General features: G+C 36.0%; 1 protein-coding gene across 1 annotated transcript; it reads right to left on the minus strand.

The window, feature by feature from the left end:
* Positions 1–270: 270 nt before the first annotated feature.
* On the minus strand, positions 271–18859 carry B4GALNT2 (beta-1,4-N-acetyl-galactosaminyltransferase 2). Its single transcript, XM_032235939.1, has 10 exons — positions 18810–18859; positions 9468–9605; positions 8663–8769; positions 7987–8024; positions 5786–5966; positions 4383–4469; positions 2719–2906; positions 2166–2306; positions 1668–1887; positions 271–482 (listed from the first exon to the last, which is right to left on the minus strand). The coding sequence occupies exons 1-10, from the start codon at positions 18812–18814 to the stop codon at positions 271–273; spliced, it is 1317 nt and encodes a 438-aa protein (XP_032091830.1). The 5' UTR covers positions 18815–18859.
* Between the last annotated feature and the right edge of the window lie 560 nt (positions 18860–19419).

Raw genomic sequence — 19419 nt, forward strand, 5'->3', positions numbered from 1 at the left:
AAAGAGAATGGGATTGAACAGAAATAATGGGTACAGGCTATAAGGTTGTCACAAGAATTTATTGTTATATATAAAGATCTGGAAGGAAGGAGAACTCTTCTATTAGAACTTCCATAATAGAGAAGATTCACAAAGTACATTAAAAACCATCATTTTTTGATGAAATCTGTAAAACATTGAGTTGTCAAGAGAAAAAAGTACAATTCCTAAAACAAAATAATTAAAAGTTGCTGAATTCATTCCAAAACTATTCAGACTTGGAAAAATCAATCACTTCTTTGTATAGCATTTCATTCTGTTTTTAAAGTAATGTAAGGGCATTTTAAAGTTAATTTCACTAGCAAAGGCATTCCGAAATTTAGCATACAACTTTTCAGAATTGGCTTCTTGTGTGTTGGTGGGCCTGTGGCGTGGCTGGTGACCAATGATAACATCATTGCAGGAGCCAACCCTCAAGATTCCAAGCCCATCCACGAAATATTCTGGAAAGAGAAACAGAGAGGGGCACCCATATGTTAATTATATAAAGCATTTAAGAAAAAAAGGGCATGCAAGAATTGTATTTATACTTATCTTCCTTACACAGGGGAGGTATTTAGAAGACAGTGGAATCCACCCAGAAGACTTATGGGATAAACTCAAATGCTAGAAAGGGGAAAGCTATTTTTTCATGAATACTTATTTCCAACACAATTGCACAGGGATTGTCCACTACAAGGAATAGATTGTCCACTACTCCAGAATTGATTGTGCTACAGAAATGCCTTCTCAGTAGTATAAGAGCAGGGCTACCATGATCTCCGTGTAAATTCTGTGTGGCAGCCTGACCACACAGTTGTTTTAAAAGTAAAGACAAGGATTAATGAACTATTGATACCATAAACTTTACTTTTCATCAGAAAGTCATTTTATAGAATTGTGGAGGATCAGAATCTGCTCATAACAAAAAAAAGTCAAAAATTCAGAATAAAATTTGAAAAATCCTGAGCACAAGTAGTAAATATTTGCATCTCTCTCTCTCCCTCCCTCCCTCCCCCTCTCCCTCCATCTCTAGTTGATTTCAATAGCAACTCATCTCAACAAGTGATTCTAGGTAACATATATCATAAAAATTTAGCATTTCTTCTGATAATATTTATCAATAATTTTTAAACATCAATTAGCCTACTCACAAGTATTTTCAAAACAAGATTATAATTTAAAAGATATAAAAGCTAAATTAGTGTTTTCTTCCTGACTTGAATAATACAGGAATGAAATTTGGAGGATGGTACAGACTTAGGAAATTATTTGGAAATAATGCTATGAATGAATCTCACATGAACCAATCACCTTTCTGTGATTTTAAAAAGCCATTACATTATAAAAAGTCAATTCATTAAAATTAATGAAATTCTCTAAATCAGCGGCATCTCTTTCTCAGGAGGAGAAGCCTGGAACAAATAAGCTACCTTAATGAACAGCTGAAAGATTTTATGCTTGTGTGAACTCTGAAGTATTCCTCCTCAATCAGTTTTGAAGGGTGTGTAGCCCTGAAATATTGTAGTTTGAACTTTCTGTGAGCAAGGTATGCAAACAAACCCAGAATGCAGTATGATTTATCTGCTTCTGAAAAGGATTTTAGCCCCAAACATAATTAAAGGGAGGAGAAGAATTTAGGTGCTTACCTAAATGAGCCACCTTCTGTAGCTTAGGATCAAATCCAACATGCCTGCTTTCCTCTGTATGAGCCAGGAAGAAATTGACAACACAACTAGTCACTACACAGTTGGGAAAGCCTTCCAAGCGATGGTAGAAGCCACTTCTGATGTGCAAACAGCTGCTATCTTCTCCTTCCTCATAGAACATCTTAAATTTATATTCATTTCCTTCTACACTGCCTCCAACCTGTAAACAAAAAAAAATGTTTTATACTATTCAGTCTTGTTCCCATTGCTTGTTGGTGTATACATTTTTAAAGATGCAAAGAATAGAAGTGCTTTTCTAGGCAAACTCTAGGGACCCTTGCAAGTTCAGCAGGGGGCATTTCAGTGAAATTGAAAAATTCTTTAATCTTGTCTACCGCATCTTAGCATTCTCTGGAATAGACAAAGTATGAAAATCTCCCTGTATTACACCAACAGACTGAACTATAAGAGAAGAGGAGCAAGTGACAAATGTCCTACCACATCCAAGTTGCTGTTCTCCAATACATCCACAAGTTTCTCAATCTTCGTTTTTTCAGTGAAGATGTAGTCGTCATCTAACCAAAGATAATATTTGGTTGTGACCTGTGAGATTGCAAGGTTCCTCCCTGCAAACCAGCCCTGATTAAAAATCCAAAAAAGAGGGTGAGAATGTGTAGATTAGGAATTAATTCAAATGCTGAGAAGCTCTGGATAATGGAAAGTCAGTTGAAAATATAAGAGAAAACAAAAGAAAAAAGTTAAAAGTATGAAACAAAATTAGGAGATACCTAATAATAAGGAAGCAATAGATTAACTTCCCAATTTATTAAATTCAGTTTCTGCTTCCGTCTCTTGAACTTTTGCCTTGCTTTGTTTAGTTGACTAAATACTATTTATTTAATTTATAATCGATGGGAATAAAGTTAAGCTTGTACAATGGGCCATCAAGATTCTTTCTGCAACTTAATTACAAGAAGACCCAGTTGTTATCGTATGTAAAAACCCTTTATGGAAGTCCTAAAAGAAGAAGCCCCACATAGACATGTGGTACCTTTCCAAAAGGCATAATGAAATGCTGAACATTTGCTTCTTCAATCTTCTCTGGGTGTTCACTGTCATCTGCCACAATTATTGTTATATCCGGATAGTATTGTTTTATGCTTTTCAGGAGGATCCGCAGCTTGTGGTAGCGTAAAAATGATTTTATTGTGATGGTTACCATGTTTCTAAGGCTGTTATCTGAGACACAAAGTAGAGAAAGTAAAAGAGGAGACATCTAGCCAAGTCTATGGATAGCTTCATGACACAATTCAAGACTTTTTTTTGTAAAGCTAGAATTCCTCTTTTGAACCAAAAACCTTGGCTTAATATTGACCAGTATATACAGCTTGTTTTATTTTTCTAAACTGTTAGCTGCTATCAAGTGAGAAATCCCCAACTTGCACAAAAAGACTATGGAAGGATAACCTAATTTGACCAGTGCATCACTTCTCCTCTTTCAACTTTTTTTTTGGGGGGGGGCGCTGAAAGAAATAGAGACCCAATAGTTCCCGATTGGAAAACATAGTCCCATCAGCCATATCAGTAGAAACAGGAATAGCTAGATGGGTTTGGGAATGAGGCCAGCAGCCAGAACTATGGTCTTTCTACAGCTAAAAAGTGACCAAGGATGACTAAAGTTCATAAATTGCCAGCAAGCATGGACATCAAAAGCTCTCTGCGGCAAAAAAAAGAGCAAAGGAGTAAAATGTAAAAGTATACAAGAATAAAACCAGAGCGATAAAGGATAAGGCATATGGTAGAGAAATAAACTGTGAGGTACAAAGGGATAAGAAATGAGATCTGTTATAGAGTTAGGAATTAAAAGCCATAATTTGTGAGTAAAATATATCCTTATTTTTATATCCTGCAATAAATGGAGATAAAAGTTCATCTATTATTTATTTATTTTATCTGCTTGATTAAGATTTTCACAAGAAAGCAAATTATGAATCTAGTTATTTATTTAGCAATAGAACTTAGACTTTTATGCCCCTTCACAGTGCTTTTACAGCCCTCTCTAAGTGGTTTAGAGAGTCGGCATATTGCCCCAAAAAATCTGGGTCCTCATTTTACCGACCTCGGAAGGATGGAAGGCTGAATCAACCTTGAGCCTGGTGAGATTCGAACTGCCAAATTGCAGGCAGTCAGCGAAAATAGCCTGCAGTTCTGCATTCTAACCACTGTACCACCACAAGCTCTTTAATTAAATCAATCCATTTATTTGATTTATTATTTTATTTTATTGCCAATCTCAGCAAATGTCTCTGGGCAGCTTTTTATATTACATTATAAAACAATAAAAACAGTAAAAACCATTAAAATAATTTTAAAAACATTAAAACGTCTAATTAGAGTACATACAAAGACATTTGGCCTGTTAACCGTGTAGCCAGGAGGCGGAGCCCTTGGTGCATGTAGTGCCCTAGACTTGGGAACATAGCCAGGTTTTTAAACTTTTATGGAAAGATAAGAATGTCAGGGTCATTCTCATCTCATAAGGGAAGAGAGCAGAGGGCTGCTGCAGAAAAAGCTTGTCTTCTAGTCCCTGTCAGCTGACATTCTTTGGCTGATGAGATCTGCAGCATGCCCATCTTATTTGATCTAGTTGGACGGGCAGAAACTCTGGAGGAAAGATGGTCCGTAAGGTTTGCTAGTTGCATGTATGTAACTCACCTGGCCCTGGGTCAAATAGCTTAGGAAGGTGCAGTTGTCGAATGGTAACAGGAAATTTAACAAGGTAAGTTCCTTCTGTAAAATTCACTAGGAAACAAAAGAAAGGTAGCTGGTTATCAATTTTATGGCTATGCTTGGCAATATTTGTCATCTCTCGCTCGCACACCATATGTTAAAACTGAGAAGGAGAACCACTCCCTTAACTTCCAATATTGACAGTCGTCATCAGAGTTGATAGGAGTTATTCAATATCTGAAGCAACAAAACTCCCTGTCTAACTTTATATTCTTTTTCACCATAACCAATAAAAGAAATGCATCATTAATCTTTCTCACTCATATGCACGTACACACATACAAACAAACAAAATAGGCTTCCTTTGGTGCTTAAAAAACAGAAATGGCACAAGCCATACTGTCCAATTCCTTGTGGATGATATAGAGAATGATCAGTGATACCTCCTGCTTTAATTAGATTTCATTAGAGGAAGGATACATGATGAAAGCTCTCCAATAAACAATTAAAGATGCAATAGAGGGCAGTACTTTATATTTCACCCAAGCAATTTAGACCAATTTTCTACTTTTATTCTTTGTGCTTTCCACTCAATTGTAGAGTAGATTATTCAATCTCCTTTATGTGACTTAAACGTTTTATTTATTGTAGGCATTCATCTTGCCCTTAAGTTAACACATTTATATCATAGGTCTCAAAATAGTCAAAACCGGATCAGAAATATGAGAATAAACATATAAAAGAGGAAATGATGTCTTTGAATAAAAAGGGCTGCTCAAACGAAAAATAGTTATTTGCATTTGGTAGGGACTTGCCCAACCCTTACCTAGATGCCAAACAATGAGTAAGTCTATAAATCTGAATGGAGTATATGTACAGATGTGTGACTCTGCAATTGTATGTACTTTTAAATAAAACCAGAGGAACATCCATTCTGACTAAAAATAGACTTATATCAGTTCATTTAAGAAATGCCTGGAACAGAACCCGGAACCTTTTGAAATTAAAGCATGGGCATAATCAAATTAGAACATGGGTTTAATCAAAAGCAATCAACATTGTCCTGATTTCAGTGCAATACAGCCTCATGGTGTACTCCTCGGTTGCAAATGTCCTTTCTGAAAAAGAATGCTGTTTGCCTTCTCAGTTTTTAAAATAGTTTTTTCTCTCAAAGCTTCAAATTGGGAAGGTCAAACAATCATTTTTTGAAAATTTCAAAATAATGTGGCTTTGTAATTTTTTTTTTCAAGGGAGAACAAATTTTGAAGAGACAAAAGGTCACTGTTAACTAAAAGATGATGTTCCTTCTTCAAGTCTAGAGCAAGTCAAGTCAAGTCAAGGTGAACTCCCAATGAAGGGCTTGTCTAGTAGGACACATGCAAACTTACTCATATCCACTGCATCTAGTAGATATTTTGTACTAGTATATGTAACATGTTCGAGGATGTGATTCAAAAGCTTCACATAGGAAGTAGTAATGGTTAGTAATTTTGTCCCACGTCCTTGGACCACTTCTTCAGGAACATCAGCAAGGGTATTCAGATTACCAAAGGATGCTTGTAGAACTACCTGTAATAATTTTTTTAAAGAAAAAAAATCAGAAATTTTCATTTTCCAGTTACATCACATCAAACCAAAGCATTTGTCAATATTTGTGAGCCTTAAACCAGGACCATGAGAAAATGAAAAGTTATCCATGACAGCTAATTTCCTTTAGTTATTATTTTTATGAGGGTGGGATATATATATAGGACTTTAAATCAGGAGTTTGACAGTGCTTTTTCTGACTAACAAAATTTATTATAAGCTTTCTTAAGCTGATCGGATGCATAGAGTGCATCAGATAAACTGAGTGGCCACTCACAAATGCTTATACTTTTCAATAAAATTTGTAAGTTGGGGAAAAAGCTACAGATTCCCACTGATTTATTGCCACCATAGCTTCCCTCCTACAATGTCTGCAAAGGCTTACGAAAATGATTTGGTTAGAATGTTGCTTTGTGTGAATTAGATGGGTGGAATACTTATTAAACATTTCACATCTAAACATAAATGCTTGTAGAAATATTTCTTTTGTGGGTCAAGACTTGGACATCATAAGAATGTGTTTATACACAAACCCTTTTTTCAAGTGATAATTAATTTCAGAAATACCTCTCAGGTAGTCCATTAGTTACCATTCAAAGTTACAGTGGACCTCTCCAGGGATATTTATGACACTAGCAAAGTCAATGGGGAAGCCAGCAGGAAGTTGGAAGTTCTCTGCTTAACATGAAGTCTTTGTTTAAAAACCCATGTGGTACTTGCTTAATGATAGTAACCAGGAATTGCCAGAACTGCTACCACCAGGTGTCATAATCACATTTGTATCATTTGTAACAATCACATCACTTAATGATAGATGTTCCAGACCTCATTACTGAAGTTAACAGAGAATGACAGTATCTGTATTACAAGTAATTTGCATCCTCTCAGTGGACCTTTGTTTTGTGTGACTGCATTCTTGTCTGCAATGAAAATTATTTTCTATTTTTACTAGCTATAGCTAGTATTTACAAGTTTTATGCTGAGTCTAGTCACGATATTGAGTGAAACCATTAAGGGTTCAGATATCTATGATTTACTGCCCAGTCCTAATAGGGGAGCCTGACATTGGCCATTGTTTCACAAACCTCACAAAGGGACCTGGTCCTTGTGCATCTATGCTTCCAGAGACATAGCTGTCTTTTCCTGCCCCTGGAAATCTTTTTTTTTTTTTTTACAAAAGGAGAGCACTTGCACCAGCTTTTTCTACCCTGAGCCCTCCAGCTGTTTAGATGAACTCTAACAATCCTCAGCAATTGCTGTGCTAGCTGGGGAATTCTAAGAATTGAAATCTACATCTATTGCAGGGGTGTCAAACACACGACAACAAGTAGTCACATGACTAATCGCAACTTCCTCCCCCTTCGCTAAACCAGGGGTGGGCATGGCCAGTGTGTGACACATCTGGCATGAGGACTGGAAGTTTGACACCCCTATCTACTGGATGCTTAGGTGTTGGAAGGTGGTTTTTATAACTAACCTTAGCTGGGAGGAATAGAAGTGATGTACTTTTTCAAAGCTCTTTATTTTACAAACATACTATCATTCTCAAAATATTTCTTACTCATTAGCTGCCATGGAGGAACGATCAAACCAGCTGCTCTGGGCCATTAGACAACCAGTTTGCATCAAGTAAAAAACAGTCCTATCAGAGGGCCCAGCAAAACCTTTGGTACATATCTGGGATGTTCTACTGAGGAAGTACCATTGAAATGAAGAAGATAAAATGCATTTAAAGTTAGATGTGTTTTCAAATATGACAGGAAGTATCTTAGGCACAAAGACAGTTGGTGATCTTCAGCAGTCTCTCTCTCTTTCAGCCCCAGGAAGAAGGAAATGGCAAATTTCTAAAATCTTGCCAAGAAAACTCCAGGGACTTAACCAATCACTAGCTACATGGCAACACTAACTCACATGCACACACCCAGCAAAACGCTCCCTACTTCTCTTTTCTGGAAGTCTAGAATGATACTGCATGTTCCAAAACCTGAGAAAGCCACATTACCTTTAGATTTTCTCTACTTGTTCCATGGAAACCTAGCCCTTAAAAAAAGAAAAATAAATAAATAAACCCTTTTATTCAGTGAATGATAAATAGAGAGCCAACTAATGTGTTTTGCTTTTTAAAAGTTTAGTACAGTTTGATACCGTTGGAAATAAGAATCTTTTCACCACTGGAACTTTTGGGAGTCCCATCAGTGGAAAGAGCTGGTAAGTTACACCATAATGCATTCCAGATTGTCCTGATTGCTACCTACTTTTAAGATTGCTGCATTGGGAAGCAAATCCTGGCGCAACTTATGATCACAATCAAACAACTATGAAACAACCAAGGGCCCATGTTTTACAGGATGCATTTCTGCTGAGAAATATAAACTGCAAGCTAGAGATTGGGAGGTCAATGCAGCCTTTGAGATTTCAGTCACAGAAGATCACATTTTCTAGTTTTCAGTTAATTATTCAGTCTCATTTTTACACACCACCATATCTACTTTCTTATAAAGTCAAATGGTAGATGGTAAATACAGATCATCCAATCTTTTAAAGTCCTTTATCTCTGGAGGGAAAAGTAAGCCCAGCCAGCAAAGTAGAAATGTTTGCCTTTCAGCCAGTGAAAACCTTTGGGCAGTAAACTTAGACCAGGGTTGAAGTTTCTCCTTTAGATCTTGCTCTTGACCTACCTGGAAGAACAATGGTGTGCAAGGGCATCACCTCAGCCCCTTGAATGGGATAACTCAATGGAATATTTGGTGGAGCAATAAGGATATCTTTTTTCTTGGATGGATGCCTAAGATAAAGTAAATAAAAAGAAAAGAAGTTGTACTAGAACTCGTATCTATTATTGTTTTATGAAAAGCCAGGTGTTTTAAATGTTTTAGATGTTTTGGATTTTGTCTTGATCTAGGTTAGACTGAGAGGTAGTGGTTGGTCCAAAATTCCACAATTTGTGGATCAGGTTTTCCTAACACCAGATTCTGTCCTCCTAACATACAAAGCATGCACATACAACAGACCAGTTCAACATGCATACTTGTATTATTTAATTGACAATCAAAATGCCAAAGATATTTAGGCCAGAATCTTTTTTAAAGATTCAGTATGAAAGCATTGTTAAATTTAATTACAAATGCTGAGATAACATTCGAGTATCATTAAAAATATTTTTTTTTAATTAATTTTTTAAAAAATATAATTTTTTATTTTAAAAAATATTTAAAACTTTCCTATTTTTTGTAGTGCAATATATGTACAGTTATTCTGGAAACACTGCAAATCAAAGTTATGGCTACACAGGTCAGATTGTTTCAGATGAAAACACAGATCCAATGGGCTTGCTATCTTCAGAAATATAGCTATATATTCTGCGTCCCAATCATTAACTTGTACAAACCCTTTGTATGTTAGGAAGAAAATTCATCAAGAAAATTCTGATCCATGAATGCCTGATCCATTATATGAGTCTCATTTACAACACTTTATGGTTACCTGCTCTGATGATGTTTGAATTCCTTCTCACGTCTTTGCCTTACCGATTCAATTTTATCTTTATCTATATAGTTTTCCATTTGAAAGACCTCCATTTTATCAGTTTGGGAACACTCACAGTGATTCTTTGGACCTAACCTTGGGGAATAGAGGGAAAAAAATAGTCTAAAACATTTACCAAAGATTCATTTAATGCTTTCCCTAAAATTACCTAATGATATCTAAAGTGATTTTGTTCACATTGAATTATTGAAATATTTCTATCACCTCTCCCTCCTCTCCAGCTTCCATGGTTTCCTTGGGTAAACCCCTGTTACATAAAATCTTCAAGCTAAACTTTTTGTCTATATCAGGGGTCTGCAACCTTAAACACTCATAGAGCCATTTCAGAAAACAAAACATCGGGAGCCCGCCCTGCTGCGCAGGGGAGCCGGACCTCTTCCCTCCCTGCATCCGACGGCGGCTACTCCTTCCCGTTCCCTTCCTTTCCGAGCCGACGTGAAGGGGACTGCGGCTGGCGCTGAGCTGCCCACAAAGGACACGGAATCACAAAAAGCAGCCAGTCGTGGGAAGGGCATAGAAAACACTAGGAACACTGCGCGACTCTCGGCAGAGGCTTCCGCTTTCTCGGGGCAGAGTGCATTTTGCACGACTGGGGCCGGTAGAGAGATAGAGGTGCAAGTCCTGAGAATCAAACTCAATACTCCAGGATATTAATTGCAAAAATAAAGTTACTTAAAAGTGAGATTGAGGGAATAGAAAAATAATGAATGTTCGAATTATTGTGTAATTATGTAATATTGCTCTCCATTTCAAATGTTCTTAGTATGATTAGGGAATAGAGTGCCAAGATAATGGAGAAGCGGGCTTTTAAAGATGCCTGTTAATGTTTAACATCTAGACTGCAGGTTGAGCAAGCTGGGATAAGTTGGATGATATTATATAAATCAATAAATTAAGTGCCTATACTAAAGTACCTATAATAATAATAAAAAAACCCGAATAACATTGCACTCATAAAAACACTTCTCCAAAGATCCATAAGGAATAGGTGTCAGTAAAAAAATGGTCCAAAGGTTGTTGGTTATTTGTGATTCAAATCGTTTTTTGAATTTATCTACCAGACAGGTTAGGTAGAGGGTTCTATTAAGATAACTATATCCTGCAAACATCCACATAGATTATGTTGACTTATATTATTAAAACATGGGATTTATTTGTGGTCTGAGCAAAGAAAATAATATTTACGTAGATAGTAGTAAACTCATTTTCTATGTTACGAACAAATAATTCAGGGTTTTGCTATCAAGTTTTGAAATATGTTTATATTCTAAGCCATTAGGTGGTTTACTACTACAAATAAGTGAATGGAGCTATTTTTCTATATAGTCTAGAAATTACTTTCCCATATGATGTATTTAATTGAATTAATATTATATTAATATTATGTGGATTCCTGCCTTCATTTTCCCCCCTTTATGTTCAGTTTATTTTAATGATTGTTTTTTCAAAATACAATAAAAAATTATGGAGATTTTTTTCTTGTTGTTTGTTGCTTCATTAATTAAAAAATTGGGTTTGACTAGTTTTTATTCTTTACGAAACAAGAGAAAATCCTCTTTGTTGCAGAAGGTGATTTTTATTGAGACATAGTACTGATTTTAATTATTTGTTTATTTATTTAAACTGATTAAATTAAATAGAGATGTTTTAAATGTAATTTGTAATCTGACGAAGGTTGATAGTGATTATAGTGTTATGCTGATAGAGTTATTGTTAAATTGTGGAAGACCAAGAAAATGACTTTCTAATGATTGAACTTCTTGCAGTGTGCAGAATTAGTCTCCATTAATCCTATCAGAATATGAATATTTCTACAGGATTGTTTACATTAGAACAAGACTCAAAATCCATTTTTTGTGTGAATCATTTTTCATTCAATCTACACTTTTCTTTGACAAACTTTTTTTTCACTTTTCATCCACATTTTTTTCTTTTAGACTCAGACAAGTTAATCTGTGTTAATTTCTCCTTCTTCCCACTGTCAGAAGTTTTTACACTAGTGTTCATATTATGTTTATTTGGATTATAGGTCAATATATATATCTACCATATAATGATGTCATATGGACATCCTAAACCACACCTGTGTGGATTGCATGTAATATAGTATTCTAGATATTAGTATACGGCTTTTTATTTTTTTCCTCTCTAGACAGTTGTTAGATATAGAAATCTTTATACTTCAATGCACTTATATATTAGTTTCATCTCTCAGTAATACAGCCCTGAAAAACAATAATATAATCTTCATTATATAATATGTCAAAGCTGTACTAATATTTATGTGACATATAAGTTAAAGGAAGCAGAACTTCAATTACAACATCAGTTTTTGATAACTTTCTCCTGGCAAATGCTATTATCCAGAGGTGTGCTTCACTTAACAACCGATTCACTGGTTGTGAGCGTGCACGCACCTCTTTAGGGCTGAAACGCAGTTTCAAACATGCAGCTAATCTACTCAGGCAGCTCCAGTGAGTATAGCAGGCGCTACATGGAACTCAGCTGGGCAGTGTTTGTCAGCGAGGGAGGGGGGAGACGAGCTAGAAAGTTAGTTATATATGGAAAGGATAGTGCAGGGGCGACTGATCACAACTACTGGTTCAATTGAACCGGTCTGACCAGGCAGAAGCCCACCACTGCCCTTATCTAGGTCTTTACTTAGTCTCTGGTTTTCAGAAACATATGAATGCATATCTAGTTGTAACCCAATGCAACTAAAAGAGATTCTATGTGTGGGAAACAGTATTTGTCCATATACTCAATGGAACATATATGGAAAACTTATATAGAAATGTATCTTCAGTAAACAGCCTTGAGATTAAAAGAAGCATTCAGTGAGAAAAAGTCATTTACTGCTTCATAAACCTTTAGCAAACATTAAATTTATAACATTAAAAAATGTTATAAACCCAATTTCTTTGTTTGCTGAGCTATCATGACCAACTGCGTCATAACCAATAAAACCAAACTGAAACTTCTTTACATTAACCCCCATCTATGTATTTAGAAAATTCCAGGAGAATAACAATCAAGATTACCGTAAATCTTTTTGGATTAAAATAAACTGAAAAATCACAGAGATTAGTAATGTTACCTTTCTATATAAAATAATTTCATATGATTTTTCCATTTGTGTATCCATTAAGCCCAAAGGAAAAGTTTATGCTTTCATTCACTTATTTAATTTTCATCAAAATACATGCCTGAATCCCATATTTTCTAGCTTTGTTATATATCCACCAAATATGAAAAATATTCTCCCAGTTTCATTACATTCCCAACAAATATTTGAAATTGTTTTACACTATTTTGAGAATTTCATTGGTGGTATCCATCAGCAATACCTCATTTTATCAAAGTGCTCTTTAAGAATATAATTCAGTGTAAATTTCAACCCATTTTTCTACATGTTCCTCCACTGGTCCTATTTTTATATTATATCAAAATTTTGTCTATTTTATCATATAATTTTAAATTTGTTCATGCTCTATTTACTTTGTCAATAGAGGTTTATATATCTTAGCAATAATATGTACATCAAATTTATTTTTACTCTTTTCAAATCAATAATTCTACAGAACTCTACATCAAATTTATTTAACCATTTTAATTTAAAATTGTTCTTTTCCAAAAAATTGTTCCATTTAGCTGAGAATAGGAAAACCAATGACATATAAGTCCTAAAAGTTTTCTCTTGCTTTTTAAGTTAAAATTTCCTTGAGAAAAATTCAATAAATCAGAAAAGGTTAATAATTTTTGTTTAATTATATTTTCTTTTTGAAAAAAGTCTTTTTGAGATGACAACATATAGAGATTTTAGGGGATAATTTTGCTTTATACTTACTCCAATAAATCTAATACATCTAATACAATTATTTTAAAAGTCCATATTTGCCTTGACTTTACATACAACAAATATGCTCAAAGATAGAATGATTTAGAAATACCTACAGTGAAAAAATGTATGGTGAACCTACAGAGATAGAAAAATTGACAAATTTAATAAAAGAAAGATTTTGGAAAATTTTGCTTTTTTATTTATTTAGTTTGTCAAACATGTACAAGATAACAGGCATAAGTATAAAGATGGACATGAACAAAGGAAATGAGTACAATTAAATGGGGACAGTAGATCAGGGATGGTAAACACACTGGTGCACTTATGCATGCCCCCTTTACGGACCTCTTAGGAATGGGAGACAGTTTAACGTTGAAGCTGTGGGGGTTTGAGGATGTAACAATGGAGTGAGGTAGAGCATTCCAGATGTTGACCTCTCTGTTGCTGAAGTATTTTCTGCAATTGAGTTTGGAGTGGTTAACCTTGAGTTTGTATCCGTTGTTTCCCCTTGTATTATTGAGGTTGAAGCTGAAGTAGTTGTTGACAGGTAGCAGATAGTTTTGTGTACTATGCTTAGGTCAGACCATAGGCGACATAGTTCCAGGTTGTCAAACCTAAAATTTCTAGTGAGTTTATTGTGGAGTTGAATTTGCGTTTGCTGGTCTCAATCTTGCAAACAATTCTGCAGAAGCATGGGGCCACCGAGCCGTCACTGTTCTTGAACTCAGGGCAGTGGTGGGTTGCTTATCCCGTTCCAACCGGTTCGGTTGGAACGGGGCCGGCAGCACCCTCGTGCACGCGCGCAGTTCACGCATGCGTTGTAGCGCCTGCGCGATGCTCCAGCTGCTCACGGAGAATTCCGCAGGCGCTGTATGTGCCATGCACCTGCGTGGAAGCGCAGAAGCCTTCAAAGACCGGTAACGAGCGTGGGCAAGCGGGTGGGCCCTTCAGCGTTCCCGGAAGTTACTTCCGGGTTCACCGACCAACCGGTTCCGGGGACCGCCGCGAACCGGTTGAAACCCACCCCTGACTCAGGGCCACTGCAGGAAACATCGATGATTTCATCAAGAGAGATGGTTGATGCCTGAAAGTTGCTGATGATGTTATGAACTTTCTGATGTCATCGGATTCATTGGTGTCCTCAAGTCCAGATAAGATAGCATTGGGACGCTTCTTTTTGCATTCAATCGCGTCTTTGATGAGGATGGAGATGTTACTTGCAGGGTTGGTGGTTTCCTGTGGTAGTGGTTGTTGGATTGGGATAGGATAGGATTTCAGGATGTTGGAGCTTCTCTTTTCTATGTTATATCTTTTTTTCCCCCAAGGGAAAAAAACGACCCTTTCAAGTAGGGCAATAAATTTGTCTTCTCTGGGTCTGCATGATGGGCAGAAAAGTGGAAACACAAACTGGGAGGTTTTAAGTGATGCTGATTGTAGGAACTGGGCTATGCTTTTGGTTAACCCCAAGCACTTATGGCAAGCATACATGTCACATAGAGAGCACTTCATGGTACCCTTGTTCTCCTCGAAAGCTTCTTTACAGATGAAGCATATGCAGGAGTCATGTGGCTTATGAGTAGAGATCTCCTTCTTTTTGGGTGGGGATTTGGCAGTGGAATGTTTGCCTGGCATAGTAGGTTTGCTATAGAGGCACCGATTAACCTTTCCTGATTTGTTTGTGCCACAGAGTGCCTACCATCCCTGTCCTACTGTCCTCATTTATTTGTACTCTCAACTGTGTCACCCCTCAGCTGGGCTACCTCTTACTTCTTTATTCAGGGAGTTCAAATTTTCTTTTTAATCCCTCCTATAGCTAATCTTGATGTTGCCCTCTTTATATAATTTGTAATCAACACATGTATTGAAAATGACAGATAAATAAAATTTGCAAAGTAAAACAACTTAAAAGGTGGGGGAGTATTTCAACTGAGAGTAAAAAAAGAAATGTCAGGTTGTTTGTGTAAAAAAGATTGTACAAATATATAACAAAAACAAAAATCCACAAAATATTTAAAAGTATTAGAAATTTAAAAATGTTGTAAAAAAATTGGAGCCTCTGACTATTTATAATCCACAAAAGAAGGTAGAATGATAATTCCAGTTCAGGACAATAAAAGCAGTTCAGGGCAAGTTATCATCTAGGTAATAAAAATTTACAGTTCGGCTGTAAAATATTGCAATAGTTGAAAGCAACTTTTTAAAATATTCACTCAGTTGTCTCAGGATCATTCAATATATTTTAAAAATTGTATTCAATTCATTTATGATTATTTAGTAAATAAAGACTGGAGTCTTTATAAATCCTTACAAATATGCAGAGAAAAAAAGAAAGAAAAAAACCCTTGTAAACAGATCTGCACTTCATTAGAGGAAGAGGGAAAAGAACACTCAGATCTGTATATAATTCATTTAACAATTATGTTCTGTTAACAGTAAAAAGAACTATGGAGTCAATATTGAAGAAAAATAGTTCAGTCTATATAAAGAAATTTTTCTTAATACTAGTATTTTCTCAAGGTCATCAGGAAAACAAAGGAACTGCAGTCTGATTATGCTACAAACCAGAATCAATTTCTTTGCATCCAAATAAATGTTTGATTCCCAAAATTTATCTATAACTGTCTGGTTTAGTTATGCAACCCAACAAGACAGACACAGACTTCAGAGGATAATTAGAACTGCAGAAAAAATGATTACTGCCAACCTGCCTTCCATTGAGGACCTGTACACTGCACGAGTCAAAAAGAGGGCTGTGAAAATATTTATAGACCCCTTGCATCCTGGACATAAATTGTTTTAACTCCTACCCTCAAAACAACACTATAGATTACTGCATACCAAGACACCTAGGCACAAGAACAGTTCACCCCCGCCCCAACACCATCACTCTGCTAAACCAATAATTCCCTCCCCACTGTCAAACTATTCACTAAGGCTGTTTTACTATTAGTCTTCTCATCGTTCCTATCAGCCATCTCCTCCCACTTATGACTGCAGGTCTGTAACTTTTTTCGCTTGTATCCTTATGATTTATATTGATATTGATTGTTTCCTAATTGCTTATTTGTTCCCTAGGGATAGTTCCTTAAGGGATAGTTCCCTTAACTATAATTAAGTGTTGTACCTTATGATTCTTCACAAATGTATCTTTTTATGTACATTGAAAGCATATGCACCAAAGACAAATTTCTCTCTACATGCACAGCTGGAGAACCTGTTCAAAAGGTTCTCTTTTTTTTTTTTTTTCCTATTTCTACTTTTTTTTCTTCTTCTACTTGGTCTTTTTTCTAGAAAGAAATTAAAAGCTGATTGGGGGTTGGATGATTGGAATTGTATTGGATTATCAAAAAGTTAGCTTTAGAGTAGGAGTTTGAATGTTCTCATGTTTATTTCTGTACCAAAGATGGTGTGAAGTATTTATTTTTCTATTTCTCTTACTTTTTCCTTCTTTTTCCTTCTCTGCACTTTTATTTTTATTCTTCCCTGATTTTCTTTTTTCTTTTTTTGTTTTCAATTTTTTTATTTCTGTTTATCTTTGAACTTTGTATTTTTTTGAAAATAAATAAAAGTTGATCAACAAAGTATTTTATTTATTTATTTATTTGGTTTGTCAAACATGTACAAGATAATAGGTATAAGCATAAACATGGAAATGAACACAGGAAATGGGTATAAATAAGTGGGAACAGTAGGACAGGGATAGTAGGCATGCCTGATGCACTTATGCACACCCCCTTACAGACCTCTTAGGAGGTCCACAGTAGACAGTTTAAAGTTAAAGTTACAGGGGTTTGAGGATGTAACAACAGAGTCGGGTTGTGCATTCTGGGTACTTGAGAGACCGCCTACTGCCAATTACCTCCCACAGACCCATTAGATCTCACAGGGTTGGCCTCCTCCGGGTGCCATCTACCAGCCAATGCCACCTGGCTATTACCAGGGGGAGGGCCTTCTCTGTGGCAGCTCCGGCCCTCTGGAATGAACTCCCCGCAGGGATTCGGACCCTCACCTCTCTCCAGGCCTTCCGAAAAGCCGTCAAAACCTGGCTTTGCTGGCAGGCCTGGAGGTGATGAGTTCCCTCCCCTCTCGACATGTATGATTGTGCGACTGTTGTCCACTTTTATTATTTGTATTTTGTCTTTTATGTTCCCCCTTTTCTTCCCCTTGAATTGTTCGCCGCCCTGAGTCCTCCCGGAGAAGGGCGGCATACAAATAATAAAATACGAATACGAATACGAATACATTCCAGGCATTGCACTCTGTTGCTGAAGTCATATTTTCTGCAATTGGGTTTGGAGCGATTTACCTTGAATTTGTATCTATTGTTTTCCCGTGTATTATTGTGGTTAAAGCTGAAGTAGTCATTGACAGGTAGGACGTTATAGCAGACAATTTTGTGTACTACACTTAGGTCAGACTTTAGTTGGTATAGTTCTAGGTTGTCCAGGCCCAAAATTTATAAAACAGAGCATTTGTTGGTTGAGATTTGGAGTTGCCAATTGTTCAACCATTCTGATACATAATTAAGGACGTTTTGTAGGTCAGAAGTATTATTGGTGGTGTTAAATAGTTTTATGTCATCCGCAAAGAGGAAACAGTTACTTATCACATGATAACAAATGTCATATAAAGTAATATCACTTCCTTAAATATATCATTATTTAAGTAAGGCATAATAAAGGTCAGCAAAATTTGCACAGCACCTGAAAGAGAAATTTTCTTGCTCCCTCCCCACAAAGTTTCATTCATTTTGATGAACCAGAATTAGCTTTAGTAAAGGAAATAACTATCTAGGAGTTCGCTAGCAGTCATTGCTAAGGAGAAGACCTGACCTTGATAAATTATGGTAGAATTTCTACTTCTTCTGAAGAAATTTGAAGAAAATGCTCAGCCATTTCCTACTAATTGGATGAATGTCCAATGGCCTTTTATGCCTTGTTCTAAGTGAAACTTACACCAGAAAAGCTTGTGTAGTCTTCTCTAGCCACACTTTTGGTTAAACTATCATATGATAGTTTACTTCTTTGGCAAGTAGCTGAGATTTTCACGACTTTACTACTATTGGCAGAATGAAAACTGTTATATGTGCTCTTACATATCTACATGCATCCAGCATCCAGGCCAAACTTCCTAATTAGATTGCGTTGCTTTATTTCTACTGAAAAATATTTTTATTTCCACTTTCAAACTTTTTTTTAAAAATATTTCTAAGCACTTATGAGAGTAGGCATACTTAGGATCACCAATCATAATTAACATTCGTATCCCAAAGTTATGTCTTTACACTGGTCTTCTTTAATTGTCTAGCTTGTTCTTGCATCTATAATCAATATTTTAATAGAAAGGTTCAAAGAGAAATGTGTTAAAATTACCTCTGTTACACCCCCTTGCAATTTTACATGTTCCTAAAGAAGCAGCATTGTACTTAGAAAACTTACCACATTCCATCAAATAGAAATATGGTTTTGTATTCTTCTTCTGGAAGAAGTTTAAAAAGAGATGCTTCCTCTTGAAATTTCCACATCATGTTGGCTTTGATATCATTTTTTGTCAGTATGAAGGCATACGTGACAAGAATCACACAAACTATTACTGCATATAAATATTTGGATCTACAAAAAAACAGGAAAAAAAACCAGTTTCCAAACAATTCACCATTTACATATAATGAAACCATGGGTTCTTGCAAAAGGTAAAAATATTTGTCATTGTGTCAGCTATAAAGGAAAGCAACTCTGACTCCTGGAATGAATCAATATACTGTATTTTACAAAGTATAAGACACACTTCCCACTCTAAAAGAGGCTGCAAATTTGGGTGCTTCTTATGCTCTGAATGTAGCTTTTTTGAAGCTTTTTTTCAGCCCTAATGAGGTGCTAACGAGTGAAGCGATCTTCCCCCTGCGATCTTCCCTTTGCCTGCTTTTCTCATTGCTGCTCCCTTCGAAGATCAGCTGTGTTTTAGAAGCTGTTTTTTATCCCCAACTAGGGGATAAAAAGCATGTGTAGTGCACTCAAAACCAGTAAATTTATATGCTGAAGCTGACCA

The sequence above is a fragment of the Thamnophis elegans genome, chromosome Z, assembly GCF_009769535.1.
Source record: "Thamnophis elegans isolate rThaEle1 chromosome Z, rThaEle1.pri, whole genome shotgun sequence".
Taxonomy (NCBI): domain Eukaryota; kingdom Metazoa; phylum Chordata; class Lepidosauria; order Squamata; family Colubridae; genus Thamnophis; species Thamnophis elegans.

Bases quoted from the DNA above. Each gene is read 5' to 3' on its own strand.
- B4GALNT2 (XM_032235939.1), bottom strand. The intron at 2,907-4,382 runs GTGAGTTACATA...TTTGTGTCTCAG, and splicing joins GCTATTTGACCCAGGGCCAG to ATAACAGCCTTAGAAACATG. The intron at 483-1,667 runs GTAAGCACCTAA...TTCTCTTTCCAG, and splicing joins ACAGAAGGTGGCTCATTTAG to AATATTTCGTGGATGGGCTT.